This window comes from Macaca mulatta, chromosome 11, assembly GCF_049350105.2.
Source record: "Macaca mulatta isolate MMU2019108-1 chromosome 11, T2T-MMU8v2.0, whole genome shotgun sequence".
Taxonomy (NCBI): Eukaryota; Metazoa; Chordata; class Mammalia; order Primates; family Cercopithecidae; genus Macaca; species Macaca mulatta.
Window position 1 is genome coordinate 29,996,169 of NC_133416.1, and position 21,872 is coordinate 30,018,040.

The 21,872-nt window shown below is 38.1% G+C and overlaps 1 protein-coding gene across 1 annotated transcript in view; it reads left to right on the top strand.

Annotated features, from left to right (window-relative positions):
* PPFIBP1 (PPFIA binding protein 1) overlaps positions 1–21,872 on the top strand; it is a gene marked incomplete at its 5' end in the record, with an annotated part of 117,222 nt that overhangs the window by 63,529 nt on the left and 31,821 nt on the right. Inside the window, 7 exon segments of the mRNA NM_001265753.1 lie at positions 5,176–5,262; positions 6,743–6,856; positions 9,307–9,438; positions 14,018–14,110; positions 15,903–16,017; positions 18,416–18,448; positions 20,426–20,487. Coding sequence (NP_001252682.1) covers positions 5,176–5,262; positions 6,743–6,856; positions 9,307–9,438; positions 14,018–14,110; positions 15,903–16,017; positions 18,416–18,448; positions 20,426–20,487 — 636 coding nt within the window.

A 21,872-nucleotide genomic window follows, 5' to 3' on the forward strand; every position in this document is an offset into this window, starting at 1 on the left:
ATGCAGTAAATGTTTGCATGCGTGGCAGACGTATAATTCTGAGTACAAAATGCTGTCATAGTAGTTATTTCTTTTGGTAACTAGAGATAACGTTTACTTAAAGGAGATTTCATGGACTGAGCCTTACTCTTCCTTTCTTGATACTGAATGTTTAAAAACAGAATTATGAAATCAAGACTCCATGACAGCTTTAATAACTAGTTTTAAAAATAAGTATAATGACTGGATGGAATGTGGTCTGTGCATGCATTTGTGTGTATGTAGTATTACTAATCCAGCTGTACTTTAACATCTGTTGACCTTAAAAAGGGGGCTGTTTTCCCCATTTTAATTTAGGTACTCACCATTATGATTTAGGACTATTACACTCAAAATTGGTTTCTGTTTTGTAAAATAAATAAGCATAATAGTGGCGAATCACTGCTTGTATGTTGATTTTGGATTTAGACAGGACAGCAGAGCTCAGGAAAGAACAAAGTGAAACAAAGGGGAAACAGGGAAGAAGACAACTGTAGACCAATGCAAACCAATAGAACCAGAAAATCAAAGGAAAACACAGCATGATGTTACAAGTAAAAACAGCGGTTGAGACTCCTACCTTCCGTGAATTAATAACTATTGAAATGGAGCAGCGAGTACATGGGGTTTCATCACGCTCATTTCTTAACTTTAAATCTGTTTGAAATTTTCTGTAATAAAAAATTTTTTTAAACAGATGCAAAGGAAAGATGTTAACATTTATTATGTCTTTATGCTTGATTGTAATACTTGATAATTAAAAGGAAGTTGATATAAAAAGAAGGCTTTCTAGCTGGAGAGGGTGACCGCACCCACCTTTAAATACGGGGCCTGTAACTCAGCCCACACCCAACCAATCAGGTAGTAAAGAGAGCTCAGTAAAATACCAATTAGGCTAAAAGCAGGAGGTAAAGAAATAATCAAATCATCTATCACCTGAGAGCACAGGGGGAGGGACAATAATCAGGATATAAACCCAGGCATTTGAACCAGCAGTGGCAACCCCCTTTGGGTCCCCTCCTGTTGTAAGGGAGCTCTGTTTTCACTCTATTAAATCTTGCAACTGCAAAATAAATAAATAATAAGTAAGTAAATAAATATAAATAAATAAATAAATAAAAGAAGGCTTTCCACTTAGATGGTGAAGGGAAAAGTAGATGGTGTTCTGATGTTATGTGTACCACCTGCCATGTAGAGTCAGGGAATTCGTTTTCCAGGTGAGGTTCCTGGCTAGCTCTAAGATGCTGTAATTCTATGAGGGATAAAGCTTTTCAGATGTGCTTCTCCCCATCATGCCAGGAAAACCTGGCAGAAGCTATAAGTTCCTTAATTAAATCAAAGTACCATTGTTACAGTTGAGTTAGATCTCCCTCCCTGACTCTCCACACACACTATTGGTTGGATATTGTACTGTTGAAATCCCCACGTTGATTCCAGTTTTGACTTAGCTGAATTGGATGTGGTCAGTAAAAGGTTGCACCATGAGCTAAAGTAGAAAGGTAAAGTGATTTAGGCTTCTCTTCCGTGCTTTGAAAGTCAGATTGACTCAACAGGAGTTTATACTTAAATACATTTTAAATTAGGTGCTCAGGATTTTATAAGCACCGTGGAAGAATCAAAAGAAATGTAAGACAGTTTTGCACTGAGAAACTTAGGCTGAGTGACCAACTCACATAAAATTATTAGTCATCCACCTGAGGCAGAATAGGATGAAACACTAAAGAGCACAGTTTAAGACAAGACCCAGAAAGTCAGCCAGTAGATGGGGAAAGGAGAATGGCACAATGTAATGAGGAGGAGGTAGAAATGGGTTATGAAAGATGGATTGACCTGAGAGGGAGGAGTGGGAGGTGAGTAGAGTGTTGGGTACAAAACCTTGGGATAGTTGTTGTAAAGGAAAATGGAAGAAAGCTCATGAAAAGGAAGAAATGGAAAATGATAAGTAGAAGTGGTGATTACAGGTCCCAGTGAAACAGGAAATCAAGGTTCCAAACTAGAAGTGGAATGATGAGCTTTCAGGAAGGAGTTAAGAATCAGTTCTCCCAAGCCTGCAGGAAGAAAGAAAGGAACGAAATAAGAGGTAATATATTTTATACTATTACACACTGAGGAAGAAAGTGTCTAGGGGAGCTCACACAAGATGGCCTTAACTATTGTCCATTACAAAGGCTCTGAGATCACCTCCTAAACATAGTGGGAAGAGAGAGTACAGGCTTGGGGAGAAAGGAGCCAGTCTAGATAGAGGTCAACCATGGAGTGCATATCAGATTATAGAGGACACATAAATAAAGACCCACTGAGAAGTAAGAAGGCCAGATCAAAACGAAACCTGTAGTCATCTTTTATTCAACTTTGTTTATTGAACACCTGTCGTCATTCTTCCATTCAACAGACATTTAGTTATCACCCACTGTGTGTCACATGCCAAGGCAAATCTACTTGCAAAGAATGCAGAGTCTATTAGAAGAGAGGGACATGTATGCAATCAAGTCTAACCTTAGTGCATTCAGAGTAACGCCTGCTGTAATGAAGGTTCATCTAGATACTGTTGCTGGCACATAGTAAACAGTGAATTCAAGGAAGACTTCACAGACCAAGCCCTAATAGAGGTGGACCTTAAGGAATGGGGAAAGAAGAAGAAAGGGTGGGAAAAGACGGTCCGTGCAGAAGGAGTAAAAGTGTGTGAGAGAGCATGCAATATATGGGGAGGTTTTGAGTGACCTGTTTGGTAGAACGTGGGAGTTGGAGGAAGAATAGAGACAATACGGTATGTACCTAATGGATCTTACTGCCAATATTCTTAATGCAAAGAAACAGAATTGGCAGAAATATAAATACATGTGGACAGAACAGTCTTTACTTACTTAAGTTAACACAAGGATGTAACATTGATCGCTCTTAAATTCTGCTTTATGTTCCTATAGTGAGTTTTAATATACTAAACTACCCTTGAGCATTGAGTGCTTATAAGTATCAATACCATATTGAGAAACATAAATATGCTCATTTTGAATCAATTTTCAGTATCTGTTTCTATTTGGGGCTCATTTTGGAGAACTGGTTTTGGAACACCTCACTTCCATATCATACAAAGTAGCTTGGAAGGAAACACTGCTCTCCTCTTGCTATAATTTCCTCCAACCAGAAGAAAGATCAGTTTTGTTTTGTTTTTCTTAAGACACGGTCTTACTTTGTTGCCCAGCCTGGAGTGCAGTGGTGCAAACATGGCTCACTGTAGCCTCCACCTCCCGGGCTCAAGTGATCCTCCTTCCTTAGTCTCCAGAGTAACTAGGACCACAGGTGCACACCACTAAGCTTGGCTAAGTACTTTTTGGTTTATTTTGTTTTTGTTTTTGTTTTTTAAGAGATAGGGTCTTGCCATGTTGCCTAGGCAGGCCTCAAACTTCTGGGCTCACACAATTCTCAGCCTCCCAAAGTGCTGGAATTACAGGCATGTACCACCACCCTTGGCCAGTTTTACTTTTTGTCCTCACTAAACAGCAGATTTTTTCTACTTACTGAAATGTATCTGTTTCTGAAATATTGTTACTTGTATGGGATTTTAAAAACAGATGCCTGTTAATGTCTATAATCAAAATAAGGAATTTAAACCTCTACAGGGCCTGTCTTGGCACTTTCTTAAGATTGAGAACATGGATTATGCATCCTGGCCCTTTTCCAAAAAACTGCCCTCGAGAAGTTATGCACAATTTATTTTTATGTTAGTCCCCAGGAATAGAAGTTGTCCAGGCCACTCCATCACACTCTTCATAATACTTGTAATTTAATGCCGGGCACTTCAGTTAACAACATGAGCAGAATTATGCTGTGGTAATTGTGGAGGTGTGTGGCGAAGCAGCTGATTGTAAAATTTTAATCCACTCTAAATATGCATTGCACCCTTACTCAATTAGCCTCCGATTCTTTGTGGCCTTTTGGAAAATGTATTCAGTATGTAAAGTTTTTAGAAAAAGCATTCTGAAGTCTTCTTTTCATTCAAGCCCTGTTTTATTTTTTTTCCCCCTTCCCAGCACATGACTTTTGTTATTCCAAGAATTGATACTGGAAACCACATTTATTGGAAAGATGGAACAATGGTATCAGTTAATTCTGGAAAAACAGTAGATGTCACATCAGATGTGCCCTGGGGAGTAAGGTTATTCAGTTTGTATTTTTTCTGGTTCTAAATCTGAAGATATTGTTTCCTTTTTCAGTTGAACCCTGGGTGGCCCCATCTAACACTTTCGGATTTCAGCTGACTTTTATTTCTATTGGATTTGAATGAAGAATCAGGAAATTCTATTGGGATTACATTATCTTATGGTTATGTTGAGATTACGAGAGACACCACTTATGCTACTACGTACATTTCAAAATTATGTTTTTAGGTTTTCTGTTCTTTGTGAGCCTCTTCGTGTGTCTCTTTCATGACTTGCATATGAGACAGTTGAGGAAGAAACAATCTATACGTCGTTTCTCAGTCTATACTTCCTTTGGCATTTATACAACGCTTAAATATACTGAAACATGATTTTTTTAAAAAGTGTCCAGGGGCAGGAAGGAGGGGAAGAAATAGTAAGTAAGCATCAGTATATGCAGAGCACTGAGCCAGATGCTGGGGAGGTTACAAAATGAATTATAGGCTCTGCCCTGGAATAGAAGGTAACATTATACAAAGAAGCAAACTCACAAGTTAGTAAGATCAGGACAGAAAGTGTTAAAATGCAGATAAGTGAGGCTAGTCGGAGCTACCAGGGGAAGTCACTGTGGCCTGAGTGTTTATGCTTTTGGAGGAAAAGAGACAGACCTCAACAGCTAGAGGTGTCCCCTAAACACTGACAAAGCTTTGCCTGCCCCTGGGTGTGTGTCTGCTCTCAGTGGAGATACCAGTATCCACTGTGCCTTGTGGGTCATTATTTTCTGTTTGATAAGAAATTGTTTACTTTGGCAAAAACATGCTTATACGCTTAACATGCCTGTCTTACCTCTTTTGTGGTAAATGAACCAAATTGCATTCTCATGTTTTCTGTTTGACAGTGACAGCTGTGCCAGATTCAATTCAGGCCCCTTGGACTTGTGAACACTGTGATTTTCATTTATCCTCAATATATCATTCTTAGAGAAGATCAGCCTTACCCATATTATTTCCTTTTTCAGACAAATGGACACCTACCTGGGAACGGAGATGTGTATCAAGAAAGGTTGGCACGTTTAGAAAATGATAAAGAATCCCTCGTTCTTCAGGCAAGTGATTTTTAAATACTGTTCTTTCCTTGCAGCATACTTACAAAGACTTTTAAATTGGGCTGGCAAATTCAGATTGCTTGCAGCAACCAGACTGCTAACAGAAATAAGCCTGGTAAACCACCTGTACACAATAGGGAGTGGTGAGGATTGGGGCAGAATGATGGTGTTTACGACCAGTTTAAAAGGAGCCGCCATTAATCATCCTCAGCTCTTCCACGGCCAGTCTGAATACAGGCACAATGTTGTCTGATCTGTTCTAAAATTCAGATATATGAATATAGCATAAAATCTGAATATATGTATGTTTATATTTCTGAATCTGAAATCTGAGTATATATGTTTAATTTTTCAATTTTAAAAATGATACCCTGGGTGAGACAAAACAGTGAGTAGAATCCTCCCTGTGGGCTAAATTTGAGTTTGCTTCTTCATAATGTTTTAAATGCTTGACAAACATTTTTCTTTGGTATATTGAGCAAAATGAACTGAAGTATGTTTTTCTTTGGTATATTGAGCAAAATGAATTGAAGTATATTTACTGGGTGATGATTATTGAGGAAAATCTCGGAGATCGGCTCTAAGCACTAGAGTTGAAGGACTAGCCCAACAGCTCCTCATGGACCTTTGAGTATATTGAGCTGCCCCCTGGCTTTGAACACATCTGTGATCAGTGTCATCTTCAAAGAGCTCATGGAATTTGAATTCCCTGGGTTTTGTGTGTGTGTGTGTGTGTGTTTTTGTTTTTTGTTTGTTTGTTTGTTTGTTTTAAGATGGAGTCTCACTCTGTTGCCCAGGTGGGAGTGCAGTGCAATCTTGGCTCACTGCAACCTCCACCTCCTGAGTTCAGGCAATTCTTCTGCCTCAGCCTCCTGAGTAACTGGGATGACAGGCACATGCCCCCATGGCCAGCTAATTTGGTATTTTTAGTAGAGACAGAGTTTCGCCATGTTGGCCAGACTGGTCTTAAACTCCTGACTTCAAGTGATCTGCCCACCTCGGCCTCCCGAAGTGCTGGGATTACAGGTGTGAGCCACCGTGCATGCTCCCCGCCCACCCCCCGGGGTCTTTTTCTTATTCTTCTTGAAGTATCAAATTTTAATAATTTCTTGATAATTTCTATTTCAAACATTAACTTTGTTTCCTCTCTTCTAATACTATCTCCACCCTGTCCCCAAAAAAGATAACTTCTCTGCACGCTCGCTCTCATAAATGGTTGAAGTAGCTTTAACCAAAAAGTATTGTACATTCCTAATCTATACAAATTTCCTCCAAACTGTATAGGCCTCCTTAAATCAAATAGCAACATATAAATAGGAATGCGAGGGACCACTGTCTTCTTGGTACTTCGCATATTTTTTTTCTTTAAAACCATATGAGTGGTAGGATCATTCCTTTTCTTGTTCCATTTAGAGAAATAATGTATTCAGTGGAACCCAAGTTCTTTTTCACTCATTGTATGATTTTGCTCTAAATACAGGTAAGTGTGTTAACAGACCAGGTGGAGGCTCAGGGGGAGAAGATTCGAGATTTGGAGTTTTGTCTTGAAGAGCACAGAGAGAAGTTGAATGCCACAGAAGAAATGCTACAGCAGGTATGTGCAGAGGCCAGAACCAAGATGGGATTTCCCTGCTGAATTATTTCAGATGCTGCGTTTCTGTGCTGTGTTTGCTCTATGCAGCGGTAAGTTTCTTGATTCACTTAGACCAGCACATTTAAAAAAAACGAGAGTAGCAGAGTCTCAAAACACATGCACACAATAGAAAGTGTTTATGTAATTAGAATCTGGAACAAAATGTCAGTAGTATTGTGGCTTATTTTAATTTTCTTTTTTTGCATTCAGATGGTTTCCTCTCACCCATAAGTATATGTTTTATAATTAAGAAAAAATATAATAGTAAAAAATCTAATAATCCAATTTAAAAATGGGCAAAATATTTGAATAGACATTTCTCAAAAGAAGACATACAAATGGCAAACAGACATATGAAAAGGTGCTCAATGTCATTGATCATCAGAGAAATGCAAATCAAAACTACAAGAAGATACTATCTTACCCCAGCTAAAATGGCTTTTATCCAAAAAACAGGCAATAACAAATGCTGACGAAGATGTGAAGAAAAGAGAACCCTTGTACACTGTTGTTGGGAATGTAAATTCGTACAACTGCTATGGAGAACACTTCGGAGGTTCCTCAAAAAACTAAAAATAGAGGCTGGGTGCGGTGGCTCATGCCTGTAATCCCAGCACTTTGGGAGGCCGAGGCGGTTGGATCACGAGGTCAGGAGATCGAGACCATCCTGGCTAACACAGTGAAACCCCATCTCTACTAAAAATACAAAAAATTAGCCAGGCGTGGTGGTGGATGCCCATAGTCCCAGCTACTCGGGAGGCTGAGGCAGGAGAATGGGTAAACCTGGGAGGCGGAGCTTGTAGTGAGTCGAGATTGCACCACTGCACTCCAGCCTGGGCGACAGAGTGAGACTCCATCTCAAAAAAAAAATACCAAAACTAAAAATAGAGCTACCATATGATCCAGCAATGCCACTGCTGGATATATACCCAAAGGAAAGGAAATCAGTATATTGAAGAAATATCTGAGCTCTTGTGTTCACTGCAACTGTGTTCACAGCCGCCAAGATTTGGAAGCAACCTAAATGTCCATCGCACATGGCTGGATAAAGAAAATATGGTACTTATACACAATGGAGTACAATTCAGCCATAAAAAAGAATGAGATTCAGTCATTTGCAACAACATGAATAGAACTGGAGGTCATTATGTGTAAAATAAGCCAAGCACAGAAAGACAAACATCTCATGTTCTCACTTATTTGTGGGATCTAAAAATAAAACAATTGAACCCATGGAGATAGAGAGTAGAGGGATGGTTACCAGAAGCTGGGTAGGGTAGTGGGGGATGAAGGGAGAGGTGGAGGATGGTGAAGGGGTACAAAATAATAGTTTCCATGAATAAGGCCTAGTATTTAGTAGCATGTCAGGGTTACTATAGTCAATAATAATTTAATTATATGTTTGAAATTAAGAATATAACTGGATCGTTTGTAACACAAAGGATAAATGCTCGAGAAGATGGAGACCCCATCTTCCATGATGTGATTATTACACATTGCAAGCCCGAATCAAAACATGTACCCCATGAATGTATATACCTACTATGTACCCACAAAATTAGAAGAGAAAATATCTCTGTAAGGTCGTGGATGGAGTATGCACTTGAGCAAAACCTCCTAGGTTTCCATTCCTGCTGTGTCTTTATTTTTTCTTTTTCCCTCTGTGACATTAGGGAAGTTCCTAACCTCTCTGTACTATGTTTCCTCATCTTTTGATTAAGGATAATAAGAATTTTTACCTGATAAATTTTTTATGAGGATTGAAACAGTATTTGTTATAACTGGTGCCTGGCATATAGCAAACATAGTATCACCATAATCAATGTTATCATCACCCTGAAGTGTATATGTGGTTTATGCATGTGTATCTACATAACATATGTCTCCCTCAGTAAACTGACATGTGCTTATTTCTGCTCAAAGGAGGGTAACTAAAGTAGATGGTTTTTTATTTTATTTTATTTTGTTTTATTTTTGAGACGGAATCTTGTTGCCCAGGCTGGAATGCAATGGCGAGATCTCGGCTCACTGTAACCTCCGCCTCCCGGGTTCAAGTAATTCTCCCGCCTCAGCCTCTTGAGTAGCTGGGATTACAGGCACCCGTCACTATGCCCAGCAAATTTTTATATTTTTAGTAGAAACAGGGTTTCACCATACTGTCCAGGCTCATCTCAAACTCCTGACCTCAAGCGATCTGCCCGCCTCGGCCTCCCAAAATGCTGGGATTACAGGCGTGAGTCACCACGCCCGGCCTCAAGTGAACAATTTTTTAAAAGTGTGTACATTCAGTAATTATATTTTACCATATCCTCCACTTAATAGGTGCTGCTTTGTGATCATAAATGAGGTAAATTCACATGTGGCTGTTTATAATAAAAGAATTATTGAATGTATCTCTTAAATTCCAATAGGAGCTTCTAAGTAGGACATCCTTAGAAACTCAGAAGTTGGATCTGATGGCTGAAATATCTAACCTGAAGTTGAAACTGACGGCTGTAGAGAAGGACAGATTGGATTATGAAGATAAGTTCAGAGACACAGAGGTGAGTGATACAGTCTCTCCTCTCTCTCTCTCTGTCCCCCTGTCTCTGTCTCTCATACACGTGCATTCCTAGGGCAAAGTTGAAATTCCCTGGAGGTGTGCAAGGCATTACTACGTGCCCTCATCCTGCTTCATTTTAAGAATAATCTTTCATTGCATTGACTTTTTATCACTAAATGCTAATGGCAATTTTTATTTTTAGCCTTTTGATATGAAATATTAATCCTTTTATTAACCTTTAGAAATACTTTTGACTTTAGGATATTTGGAGCATCCGTCCATCCATGCTGGTTTTCTTCATTTTGTGAATAATGGGCTTAAATGCATGGTTTCACTAGTAGTTGTTATTTAGGCACACTGATTATTTACTATGTAATTGGATTTTGAAAATCTGTAGAGAAAACGTGCTAACATTCTATACTCACAAAATCACAGAGGTTTTTTGAGGTCTTTTAATTTGGCCTTCTACTTTTGATCTATTTCACATGTAAATCATTCCAATTAAATAAGACTCACTGTACTTCTACAAAACTCAGGGTACATTCTCTAACTTGAAGTATAATTTTAGTGGCTTAACAAGCTTTATTGTTTGTTCTATTTTATTAATTCAGGCCTTCTAGTTTATTTGCTGTGTGACGTTTGGCAAGTTCTTAACCTCTCTGTTGGTTTTTGGTGGAGAGAGAGCGCATATCCATTTGAAATATATTCATTTGAAATGAAGTGTAAAGAATTGCAGAAATTCCTTTTCTCTGAGGGCCATCTCCCCTCCTTTTGTCTTCCTATTTTGTTTCCTTAGTTGGAGTATGGAAAGGTGTCATGCTGGATTAGAAAATAGGTACCAAGGAGAGAGGAGAGAAAATGGCTTACTTATTTTTCCCTTCTGTTTTTATTTCAAACATGTATTTCATGCTGACTATAAGCCAGCATAGTACCAGGCATTACATATATTATCCACTAGAGGAAAGTTCTTTATAGATTTGGAAATGCGTTTTACTCCACTGCTAGTTTCAAAATTAAATTTTCTGTCAAAGATTCAATTATAGTGGAAAGTCTTGATATATGTCTTGTTTCCTCGATAGCAAAAGGAAATCTTTCATTTGGTTCATGTTTTAATTTTTCTTTTTCTTTTCTTTTTTTTTAGAAATAGGATCTTACTGTGTTGCCCAGGCTAGTCTGGAACTCCTGGCCTCAAGCAATTCTCCCATTTTGGCCTCCCAAAGCACTGGGATTAGAGTCATGAGTCACCATGCCCAGCCATGTTTTAATCTTAAATCTCTTTGTCAGTCGCCTATATGAGCATGTTTCTCATTTGATCAAAACTGGGGCTTTTAAAACAAGATGTAGAAAGTCACCCAATTTAAAATTCTTGCTTTTGTGCTTTCTCTAAAAATCTGTTCTGATATTTTCCTCTTTCTCCTCTTTTTGTCAGGTCCTAACCCCATAGTCGCTAAGTAAGGTAATAGTAAAACTCAAGTCAACAGATGGACAACATGGCAGTGGAGCTAGCTCTGCTGCAGGGAAGAATCGATGGTAGATGTGGATAGAGGTAGTCTTCTACATTGTATCTGCAAAGTCAAGGGGAAATCTTCATCTGCTGTTAGCTTAATTTGGATATGAGATGTTAACCAAGTGTTGGAACTGAATTGCAGTAGATGTGTCATTTATTTTTGTAAGAGGCCAGGGCAATATTTATATCCCTTGAGTTTGGCTGCTTTTTTTAATCAAACTTTTTCCCCCCATTTTTTCATTGTTTCACTCATGCACTCTTAATCATATACAAAGAGATCTTGTCATCAAACTTCCAGTACACTCAATCCCTGATAATCTTCTAATAAAAATTCAGGGTTATTTCTAAAACGTATGCACATATCCGGAGATCAGAGCATATGTGGTAAATTTTGTGATGTTACATATGAAAATAATTAAAATAATCTTCACTATTAAACTAACTTGAATATTCTATCGTTCCCTTAATAAAAATATTTTCCTGGCTGTTCCATGCATCTATAATATTTAACTTTCTCTTAGAATTTTAGATTATTTGGATATTAATTTCCAAGAAAATATTGGCATGGGGAAGAAGTATAGGCATTTCCAAAGGACTGAGGGTAAAAGTCTTTAAACTTTGGAAGATTCAGAACTTGTCCCTGGACTTGCTAATGGGAAATGATTAGCATCTTTCGACAGTGCCCCCTTGTGGTAAGAGCATACATGTCAGAGACTGAGTTCCTGCGGGAGCCCTGAGGAGTTCTCTGAAAGGGAAAAGGGAAAGGGAACAGGGATTTTGTTTCTTAAAAGGACTGAACTTCTGATAAGAACTTGATTGAAATAATTTGTATTCTATTTTTTAAAGTTTTACATTAGGGAGCCATTTGTAGATTTTCCAGCTTGTGTTGTCTGGGGAAGATATGATTTCAGGTTGGAAATGTAGACCATATTTAAAGTATTGCCATGAAATATAGTTGAGTAGTTTTTGTTCAAACAGATAAATTATCCCAGTTTACAATTCCATTTTTTTCAATGGTTTCTTCTTTGCACATTGGCACTATTTCTAAAGGAAGGGGTAAAATACAACAATAGCAGATAAGAATTCAATGCTATTTCTTAGCAATGAGAAAGTAGGAAAATATATATTTAAAAAGATCATATTGGTGAATATTACTAAGGACTCATATTATGCAAGGATGATTAGTTTAGATAACTGGGAAAAGCTTATTTTTTTCTTCAAACTTGAATTCTGACCTGTTAGATGAGGAATCACAAATATGTTATAGAATAATGTCAAACAGTTCTTGACCTAATTCATAAGAAGAAAATAGATATCATCTAAGTGAAATATTGTGCCATTATTAAGGAGTAATTGTATAACTATGATAGGTAATATTTTGCCCCATTTTATAAGAGACCACAATTTAAAAGCCTGTGGGTTTACTGGGAAGTGTATTTCATTATAGCATCCCTTCTCTTAGCCTTTGTGAACTTGAATCATTACACTTGGAAGTTTAAAATAATTTCTATTTACAAAGTTTTATTTCTTATAATATTGTTCTATTTGTAATTTTTGGCATTCGTGGACAGTTTTGTCCTGTAGTCTATGAATTTGTGAACCAGGAATACATGCATGTCTTTGTAAAAAGAGAAACTGGCTGGGTACAGTGACTCACGCCTGTAATCCCAACACTTAGGAAGTCCAAGGAAGGTGGATCACTTGAGATCAGGAGTTCAAGACCAGCCAGGTCAACATGGTGAAACCCCTGTCTCTACTAAAAATACAAAAATTAGCTGGGCGTGGTGGCGGGTGCCCATAATCCCATCTACTCGGGAGGCTGATGCCACCCTGGAGGCGGAGCTTGCAGTGAGCAAGATGGCGGCACGGCACTCCAGCCTGGGTGACAGAGCAAGACTCTGTCTTTAAAAAAAAGAGAGAGGGAGAGAGAAGCAAAAATATAGTAACCATTGTAGGGATCTTTGTGGCTTTTAGTAAAAATAAGTCAACTCCCATGCAGAGTATTTGAGTGTCTCTTTTGGAGGTGTTAATATTGCTTAACATTCTAATTTCGTTTCCTACTCTCTGGGCTCTGGACAAAAATACACCACTATTTATCAGAATACTTGGACAAGTTTTATGAGCAAATTGGTTCTTTAAAAAGTGACACTAAATAAAATAAAAAATGGCAGTAGAAAAGGCGCAAAACTGTGTTGTGTCATGTAAACGTTAGGATTGGTTTCTCTTTCATTTTCTAATTATAAAATTAGGTGAACTGCAGGGCCCTCATCCACTTTCCAGTTGAGAATTGTCATCAAACTTACAGTAAACTCAATCCCTGATAAGCTTCTAATAAAAATTCAACACTATTGCTAAAACGTACGCACATACCCAGAGATTAGAGAATAGTTGAGAAACTTTGTGATGTTACATATGACAATAATTAAAATAGTCCGCAAAATTAAAACTGATTTGACTATTCTCATGTTCCTGTTATTCACTTCGTAAAAATAAAACATTTTCCTGGCTGTTTCATGAATCTTAAGGATTCATGGGCTTAAAGGATTTAATTTTCATTTCATTCTCCCATATTGGGTTGACGATCAATCCGTGTTTCTTCCGTGTGGACAAAGGAAGAAATTACAAATTGTTTTAATAACCATGTATCATTGAGAAGGTTGAAAAGGTAAATGGCTTCACTAAAGAATGTGATATATTTAAAATATGAAATAGCATTCTATGAAATAGAATAGAAATAGCACTCTATGAAATAGCATTCATAGAGTCATTTTTAAGATAGAAATATCTGACATAATAAATATTAAGCTACATTTCTTAATCAAAATTATAGTCACCTTTTATTTTCATAAGCCCACCACTTTAAGGCAGAGGCATTGGGGATTTAAAGGAATGTTTTAAATGGAAAGATGCTTTCGTTCTTAAGGAGGTACATTTATTTCCATTTGTCTCATCTGATTCATACAACTAACCCTAGGAGCTGGTGACTTCTTAAGATTTCCAAGCTGCTATTTTATAGATGTAGGTAACTGTGTTACCACTTTCCTAATGCACTTTCTTGTTTCTTCTTGGACAGGGACTGATTCAGGAGATCAATGATTTGAGGTTAAAAGTCAGTGAAATGGACAGTGAGAGACTTCAGTATGAAAAAAAGCTTAAATCAACCAAAGTAAGTTTTTCTCGCAGGTTGACATTTTCAAACAAATGTCTCCACTATTCATCTATGCCCAATAATATAAATAATATGTTTTCTACTTAGTATATGATAAAGAAGGTATTGTAAAAGTAAATGAAGTTCCCCCCAAGCTGGAAACCTTCTTGAATTTAAACACCACTGATCTGAATTTAAAAACAAGGCTTAACTCTTCCAACAGAACATAACCTGCCCTTTCTCTGAGTTGTATCTAACCTCCTTTATAAACTGGTACTATTTTCTCGGTTATTTAGTTTGTCTTTTTCTATCTGTAGTTTTCTTTCATTCCTCTGTCTCTCTACCAGTCTTTAATGGCCAAACTTTCTAGCATGAAAATCAAGGTGGGTCAGATGCAGTATGAAAAGCAGCGGATGGAACAAAAATGGGAGTCACTGAAGGTGTAGTAGACGTTGGGTGATGGGGTCCATGGCCTGTTGCTTTCTGGCTTGTGTTGTTTTGCTGTGATGATGTTTTAGTGGCATGTGCATTCATTGTGTGTGTTTCACCTGTTGATTAAAATCACCTCAAGCTGATTGAAGGAACGATGGGATCCCTGATGTTGTTTTCAGAAATACATGAAATAATTAGTGAAATACAATAAACAGGTAAAATGAAAGAATTTATAAATTAAACTCTCTTAGACTGAGACCCAAGCCTAGTAAAATAATTGTAAACATTCACCTGTGAAAGAATTCTGTTTCGTATCCACAGTAGAGGTCACTTTCCTCTTTAGGGACTTTCTTGATGGTAAATGTACAGCAGTTGACATTATCATGGCTACGAATAGAAATGACTGCTGAGAAGCAGCACGGTGAGAACAGGTTCACACTTCCTGCCAGTGCTACTGAAAATGTTTTGTACTTGTCCACTCTGCTTCTACCAGAAGTCAAAACTATAGGGCCAACTGCCTCGCCTCATTGGAGAACTACATCTTCTCTTAGTACTAAATGTAATAAATATATCATTACAGATTCTGAAAGTAAAATGTGATATTGAATATAAAGCTGTACGTCTTAGCATTGCATAGCTGTATTTTCTGTGTTAAATACAGCCAGCAAAATTTGTTTCCTAAAGCTTCTCTTTACTGAAAGGAAACTGAAAATTTAAACATTAGTACATAGAAGGATGGACTTGAAATCTTATACAGTTGTATACTTAAAAATTAAAAGAGGGCTTAAATATCTGTTTTCTAATTTAGTTTTTCCCATTGTTGTAGGAGATTCTGTCCTTTTATCTTAGCGATGAGGGTGAATTATTTAGTTTCATGATTTAGCTAAAGTTGTTGATGACTTGCTACTTTACCCATTAATGAAACTCTGTGCTTGTCAAGGAGGCATGAGTGCCAACTTGAAATGCCGAATAAATGTCAAGCTAGTCTTTTCCAATTTGCATTTTATTTTGCTTTTATGACACTAAGTATCTAATTTGATTATCTTCCTTGATTAACTTGGTTATATTTTTAATTTAATGTAAAGATTTAAACCTTAGGGCTATCCCATCCCTAATTACACTTTAAAAGATCTCTTTTTCATTTGATTACAAAGAAACTTGTAGTAATTATACCATAACTATTATAAACAGAACTTCTGCTAATAGTCTTGCTTTTTGCTTTTCATTGCCCTTGTCTGATTTCTGATGCTTGCATCTAAATTCTTATAGATTTGTTTCATTCATAAAATCTGATTATTGATTTAAAGAGCTAATGTGCTCTCTGAATGTTCTTTTTTAGTCATGATCTGCTATTTTTAAATGAATTTGTAACTTGTAGGATGAACTGGCATCTTTAAAAGAACAACTAGAAGAAAAGGAATCTGAAGTAAAAAGGCTACAAGAAAAATTGGTTTGCAAGATGAAAGGAGAAGGGGTTGAAATTGTTGATAGAGGTAAGAAGATATATTTCACATTTGTCATCTCATTTTTTTAAAGTCCTCCAAAATCTGTAAAAGAAACCAATGATAGTCAATGTGCAGTTTTAGCATCAAAGAAAGAGTAGCAGAATCCAGCCAGGCCCAGAACCACAGGGAATTCTCCAAGACTCTTTACTGTGACTGGGAATCCATTAACTTCCTCTTCAGCACCTGGAAAAGGGGAATTCTGTACTTCATTTGGTGTTTAGGATTACTAGACTGTAAATTCTCATCACAAGAATGGACTTGTCTCAATTGCAATGCAGGGGAATGTATGCCAAAAGAGTTAAAAAGAACCACCCCTGTGTCCCAGGATTGTTGCCCTCAGAACTGAAATTAGATAAAGTAGACTTAGAAACTGTTCTGCCCTTTAGACAGAAGAGAAAAATGGTTCTGTATCTTTGGAAAAATTAGTAACAAATGTATACCAGGGATTGAGCCCCTCTACCTTTTAGAGAAATAGGCTAATTCTGTTTTTGGAAAAATGCATGAATTTGTCCAAATCTTTTTTTTCGTAACTGAAGAGGTTCGTTCTGAGTATTATATGGACCATAATTTCTAACAAAGTAGGTTGTATGTGATAGAAAATAGCCCAAATGAAATATATTTTTAAAATTACATTTGGAAATATAATGTGCATAACATCTGGCAGCACTAGGTTAAATTTAAGCTTTCTTTGTAATTACGAATGATGACTGTGGCATTGTGAGATACCAAAGCAATTTCTGACTCATTCGAAACAGTACAAATTCCAGTTAATGTAGCTTTGTTACATTTTTATCCGTTATATGAAAATTAGTGGCCGGGCGCAGTGGCTCAAGCCTGTAATCCCAGCACTTTGGGAGGCCGAGACGGGCGGATCACAAGGTCAGGAGATCGAGACCATCCTGGCTAATACGGTGAAACCCCGTCTCTACTAAAAATACAAAAAACTAGCCGGGCGAGGTGGTGGGCGCCTGTAGTCCCAGCTACTTGGGAGGCTGAGGCAGGAGAATGGCGTAAACCCGGGAGGCGGAGCTTGCAGTGAGCTGAGATCCGGCCACTGCACTCCAGCCTGGGCGACAGAGCAAGACTCCATCTCAAAAAAAAAAAAAAAAAAGAAAAAGAAAATTAGTAACATTGTCTGTCCAATGAGGGACTTGAATTAGATTATCTGTAAAGTCCTTCTTTGCTCTAGAATACCATGGCCTTATATACCTGTAGGTATCCCAATTCCCTGTCCGTCAGAAAATTCATCAAACCTGAGGAAAATGGATTCTCACTGCCAACCGCTTCTCCGCCCCAGCCCATCACCTACTGTTTGGCATATATAGAATTGTATATTGATAAGGGACATTCAGAAACAGGTCATACTGATCATGCTTTTAGGGTTTTAAGAATAAAATGGGCTGGGCACAATGGCTCACACCTGTAATCCCAGTACTTTGGGAGGCCAAGGAAGGAGAGATTGCTTGAGGCCAGGAGTTCAAGACCAGCCTGGGTAACACAATGAGACTCTGTCTCTACAAAAAATTTTTTAAGATTTGAAATTTCTAAATTTCAAATTTCGCCAGGCATGGTGGCTCAATCCTGTAATCCCAGCTACTTGGGAGGCTGAGGAGAGAGGATCGCTGAAGGCCCAGGAGTTTGAGGCTGTAGTGAGCTATGACTGTGTCACTGCACTTCAGCCTGGACAATGGAGCAAGATCCTGTCTCTGAAAAAAAAGAAAGATAAAGAATAAAATGGCATCACAGGACTTGTGGGCTAGAAGATATTAGAGTAATGCTACCCAAAGTCTGATCTGAGGACTCGAATCAACCTGGGAACTGTGTGTTACCAGTGCCCACCAGCTAAATACGGGGATTGAGAGCAAGTCTTTAGAAAGCTCATGTCAGGGTGATATTGGGATAGCTTCTAACTGCATCCTCAGTGGCCTCATCTTATTGGACAGGAGATAGACCCTTTCAGTGTTGTTGAACTTGAGTGGTGAGTTGCACGTGACACAAGCAGCGTTCTAGTCACATTCAGGAGGACCAGGTATCAAACTGTGATGGAAATATAAAAACAAAGTGACATTAACTAGGTTTTCATCATTTATGGTATAAGAAGTGCTTGTACTCCATAAACCTAATTTTAATGTGAGAAAATCACGGTCCAGAAAAATGAAGTAACAGAGGTAGTAACTCAAATTTAGGTCTCATATTCTCTTTCTAACCTCACACAGAGCATTATTATACTGCCAATCCTGCAGTCACAAAATAGTGCTGAAAAAGTTTTTATGAGGTTAGATTTCCTTTATTTTAGTTCAAAGGAGACTAAATAATAGTGATTTTAAAATATTATTTATTGTCGTAATGTTTGCTAACTTCCAATTCGATGGGTTTTCCTGCACAGATGAAAATTTTAAAAAGAAGCTCAAAGAAAAAAGTAAGGTTTGGTGCATTTCCATCAGCCTTTACATTCACCAAAAATACTACCTTCGACTGTTCTTTGCATGTGTTTTAAAACATTTCTCTCACCAAAGATGTAAAGTTGCTTCATCGATAAGCCCTCCATTTCTTCAGAGTGTACACAATAGAGGGTGGATAATAAAACAATAAGGTAAAAGATCATTTTGAAGATTTTGTCTGATTCAACCTTTCTGCTCTACAGGGTACAACAGGGCACACAGCATTGTGGATGTAAGAAAACATGTTCCTTGCAGTCTAGGTGATACAGGGTCAGAGGAGAAAACAACTCTTATAGTACGAAAACTCATGATTTTAAAGGTTTACCAGAGTTGAAAGATAATTTTGAAATTTGCTTTTGTTTTTCAATGTTTTGAAGTCCACTATTTGTCTGAGATCTATTAGAAGCTCCTTTGAACATGTTACATTGTTACAACAGAGATTGAATTCAGCTGATTAATGGAGCCTGAATATTTAATGCAACATTAAGATAAATCCTGCCAGACATGGTGGGAGGATCACTTTTGAGGCCATGGGTTCAAGACCAGCCTAGGCAACATAGTGAGATCCTGTCTCTACAAAAAAATTTAAAATTAGCTGAGCATGGTGGTGCATGCCTGTAGTCCCAGCTACTCAGGAGGATGAGGTGGAAGGATCACTTGAGCCCCAGGCATCTAGGAGTTTGAGGCTGCAGTGAGCTATGATCTTGCCATTGTACCACATTCCGGGCAATAGTGAGACCCCATGTCTTAAAAAAAAAATTAACTCCTTAGGGGCTCTTTCCCCCAGATGTTAAATTCTCAATTCCTATAGAATATATCTTAATTTAAAATGTTACACCAATGCAGAATGATGCACCACTGTTTTAAAAATTATCTTAAGAAGACTGGATGTGGTGGCTCACTCCTGTAATCCCAACTCCTCAAGAAGTTGAGGTGGGAGGATCACTGGAGCCCAGGAGTTCAAGGCTACAGTGAGCTGTGATTGTGCCATGCACTCCATCTGAATGACAGGAAGACGCTGTCTCTAAAAAAAATATTATCTTCAGTAATTTTTTTTTCTCTCAGAAGCAGGCAACTTTAGCTGATTTTTTTTTCCTGTTTCGATTTTGTAGTTTGTGATCTCGCTTTGGAGTGACTTTTCATTTATTTATTTGAGACAGGGTCTCGCTCTGTTGCCCAGGCTGATCTCAAACTCCTGAGCTCAAGCAATCCTCCCACCTTGGCCTCCCAAAGTGCTGGGATTATAGGCATGAGCCACTGCACCAGGCCCTGGAGTGACTTTTCATCTTTAAAATATTTAAGATTTTTATTATTCAAGTAACATGCTTTTGTATTTGAATATCAAATTTTAAGGAGAATCACATTCAGCTTACTTTGGCCTTTATGTCTTGAAATCTATCTTAAGGTAGTATTGGAAATGAAGTTTATAGATGAAGCAAAGTACTTATTATGCTTATGTATGGAACTACAACCAGCTTCTTAGCATGACTACTCATGTAAATACTACATGCCATCAGGCTCCTACCATTCATGCCTCTATCGTGGTTATAACTATCATTTTCTCTGCTTTTGTCATTATATATACCATTCATGGCTTTCACGCACTGCTTTGTAGATTCCTTTTTTAAAAACATGTTTTTATTACTATAGCACTGAAATTTCACGTTCAGTGTTCTCATGAAGATTCTCTTATTGCTTTAAGAGAGGATAGCTAGTTCTCACACACCCTTGTTTTCTTTCTAGAATGGCAACTGTTCAGGTGAGATAGAAGACGTCCATCTTTTCAGATTTTCCCTAAAAGAGAATATGGGTGATAAATGTGCCCTTTTAAAAGAATAAATGAAAGAAATCGTTAACATATTTACCTTAAAATATTTCAGTCTGGAGAGTAAATAACTTCTGATCACTGTCACACGTGTGAACTAAACTGACTTCTGATCTGGTGTTGTTTTCAGACATCGAAGTACAAAAAATGAAGAAAGCTGTGGAGTCTTTGATGGCAGCAAATGAAGAAAAGGTATCCAGATGAAATTTAAATATATATGTGGATGTTTTTTAACACCATTTTGACCGTTCCATGCAATTTCATGAGCTATTCCATTTTAAAAGAACACGCCCAGAAAGAACACTGCTAGGAGTGAGGGGCAGGTGTGCACACTCCTAGGTGGGCTGTATGCACAGGAATAGGGAGGAGCTGCACTGGCTCCACTGAGAACTCTGCCCCCATGAATTCAGAAAATGTTCAAACTCTCTGATCAGTTCCGCATATTCAGGTGACAGAGAGAGGATACATTCCATAGTAGATCCTGTGTGTGGGCACTGAAAATTCTGGGCTGACCTGTGGGCCCTGAAGGAGCTAACTTGACAGCCTCACTCAGCTTCATGGTCATGTTGATTTTGTCCTCCATTTACTCATTATTTCCTTTACACTCCTGGCCCGTTTCACATCTGTGATTGTCTCTGCTCTCCTGAGAGATTAAATACCAGAAAACAGCGGCACAGTCTTTACTTCAGCTACTTTGGCTTCATTCCAAGGTTTCCACAGGTTTTCCCCCGCCAGTTGGTTCTTGTTATCCACATCTGATGTTTCATCCTGCTAAGGGCAGGGATGCAGTTACCCCACGAAAACAGTGGGTTTCTTCATGGCCTGCCTGACCATCCATGTATCTAGCAGGCAGCCGCAATTGTGTTCAGCTGATGTCATCAGAACTTCTCTCCCCTTATCTGCCTGAATGAATAGAACCAGGGAATATTTCCCCCAAAAAAGAGTAATTTCAAGGAAGTAAAAAACAACAGAATGTCAAAGAACTTTGGCTTGATCCTTTTCTCCCATTGTAAGTTTCTTTCTCTCATTCTTGACTACTCTGTTTTTCTTATCTCCTTGTTTATTTTTGCCTTGCGTTCTCTTTATTTGCTCTTTATTGCCTGGAAATAAACTGATCATCATACCTACTCATACAGGTTCCTTTTTTGCTAATGTTTCCCACTATTGAATAAAAAGACAAGGAATTAGCAAGCTGCCCACCGTGACTTTTATTTTTTAAAAAATCACTGAAATTAATTTTGTTTTCATTTCTGTCCCTCAACGAGCAACAGCAAACAAAACTCCCAGTGTTGAATGAGGACTTATGAGATGCTCAAACCTTTATAGGAGCACCCAGAGTAACATAACTTCCTCATGGGGTCGGGGGTTCAGAAGACTTCAAAGAGGACATATTTGAGCAAATTCTGGGGAAAAGCAAGAATTGTTCACTGGGAAAATAAAGGCTTCTTAAGCAAAGGGCCCATGAGTCAAAACTTGTCTTGAGACCAGGTATGAAACAGCACAGTGCATGCTGGGATTGAGCAGTGCAGGTGAAGGAGGGCGCGTGGGGCCGACCACAGAGCTCAGTCAGGGGGCAG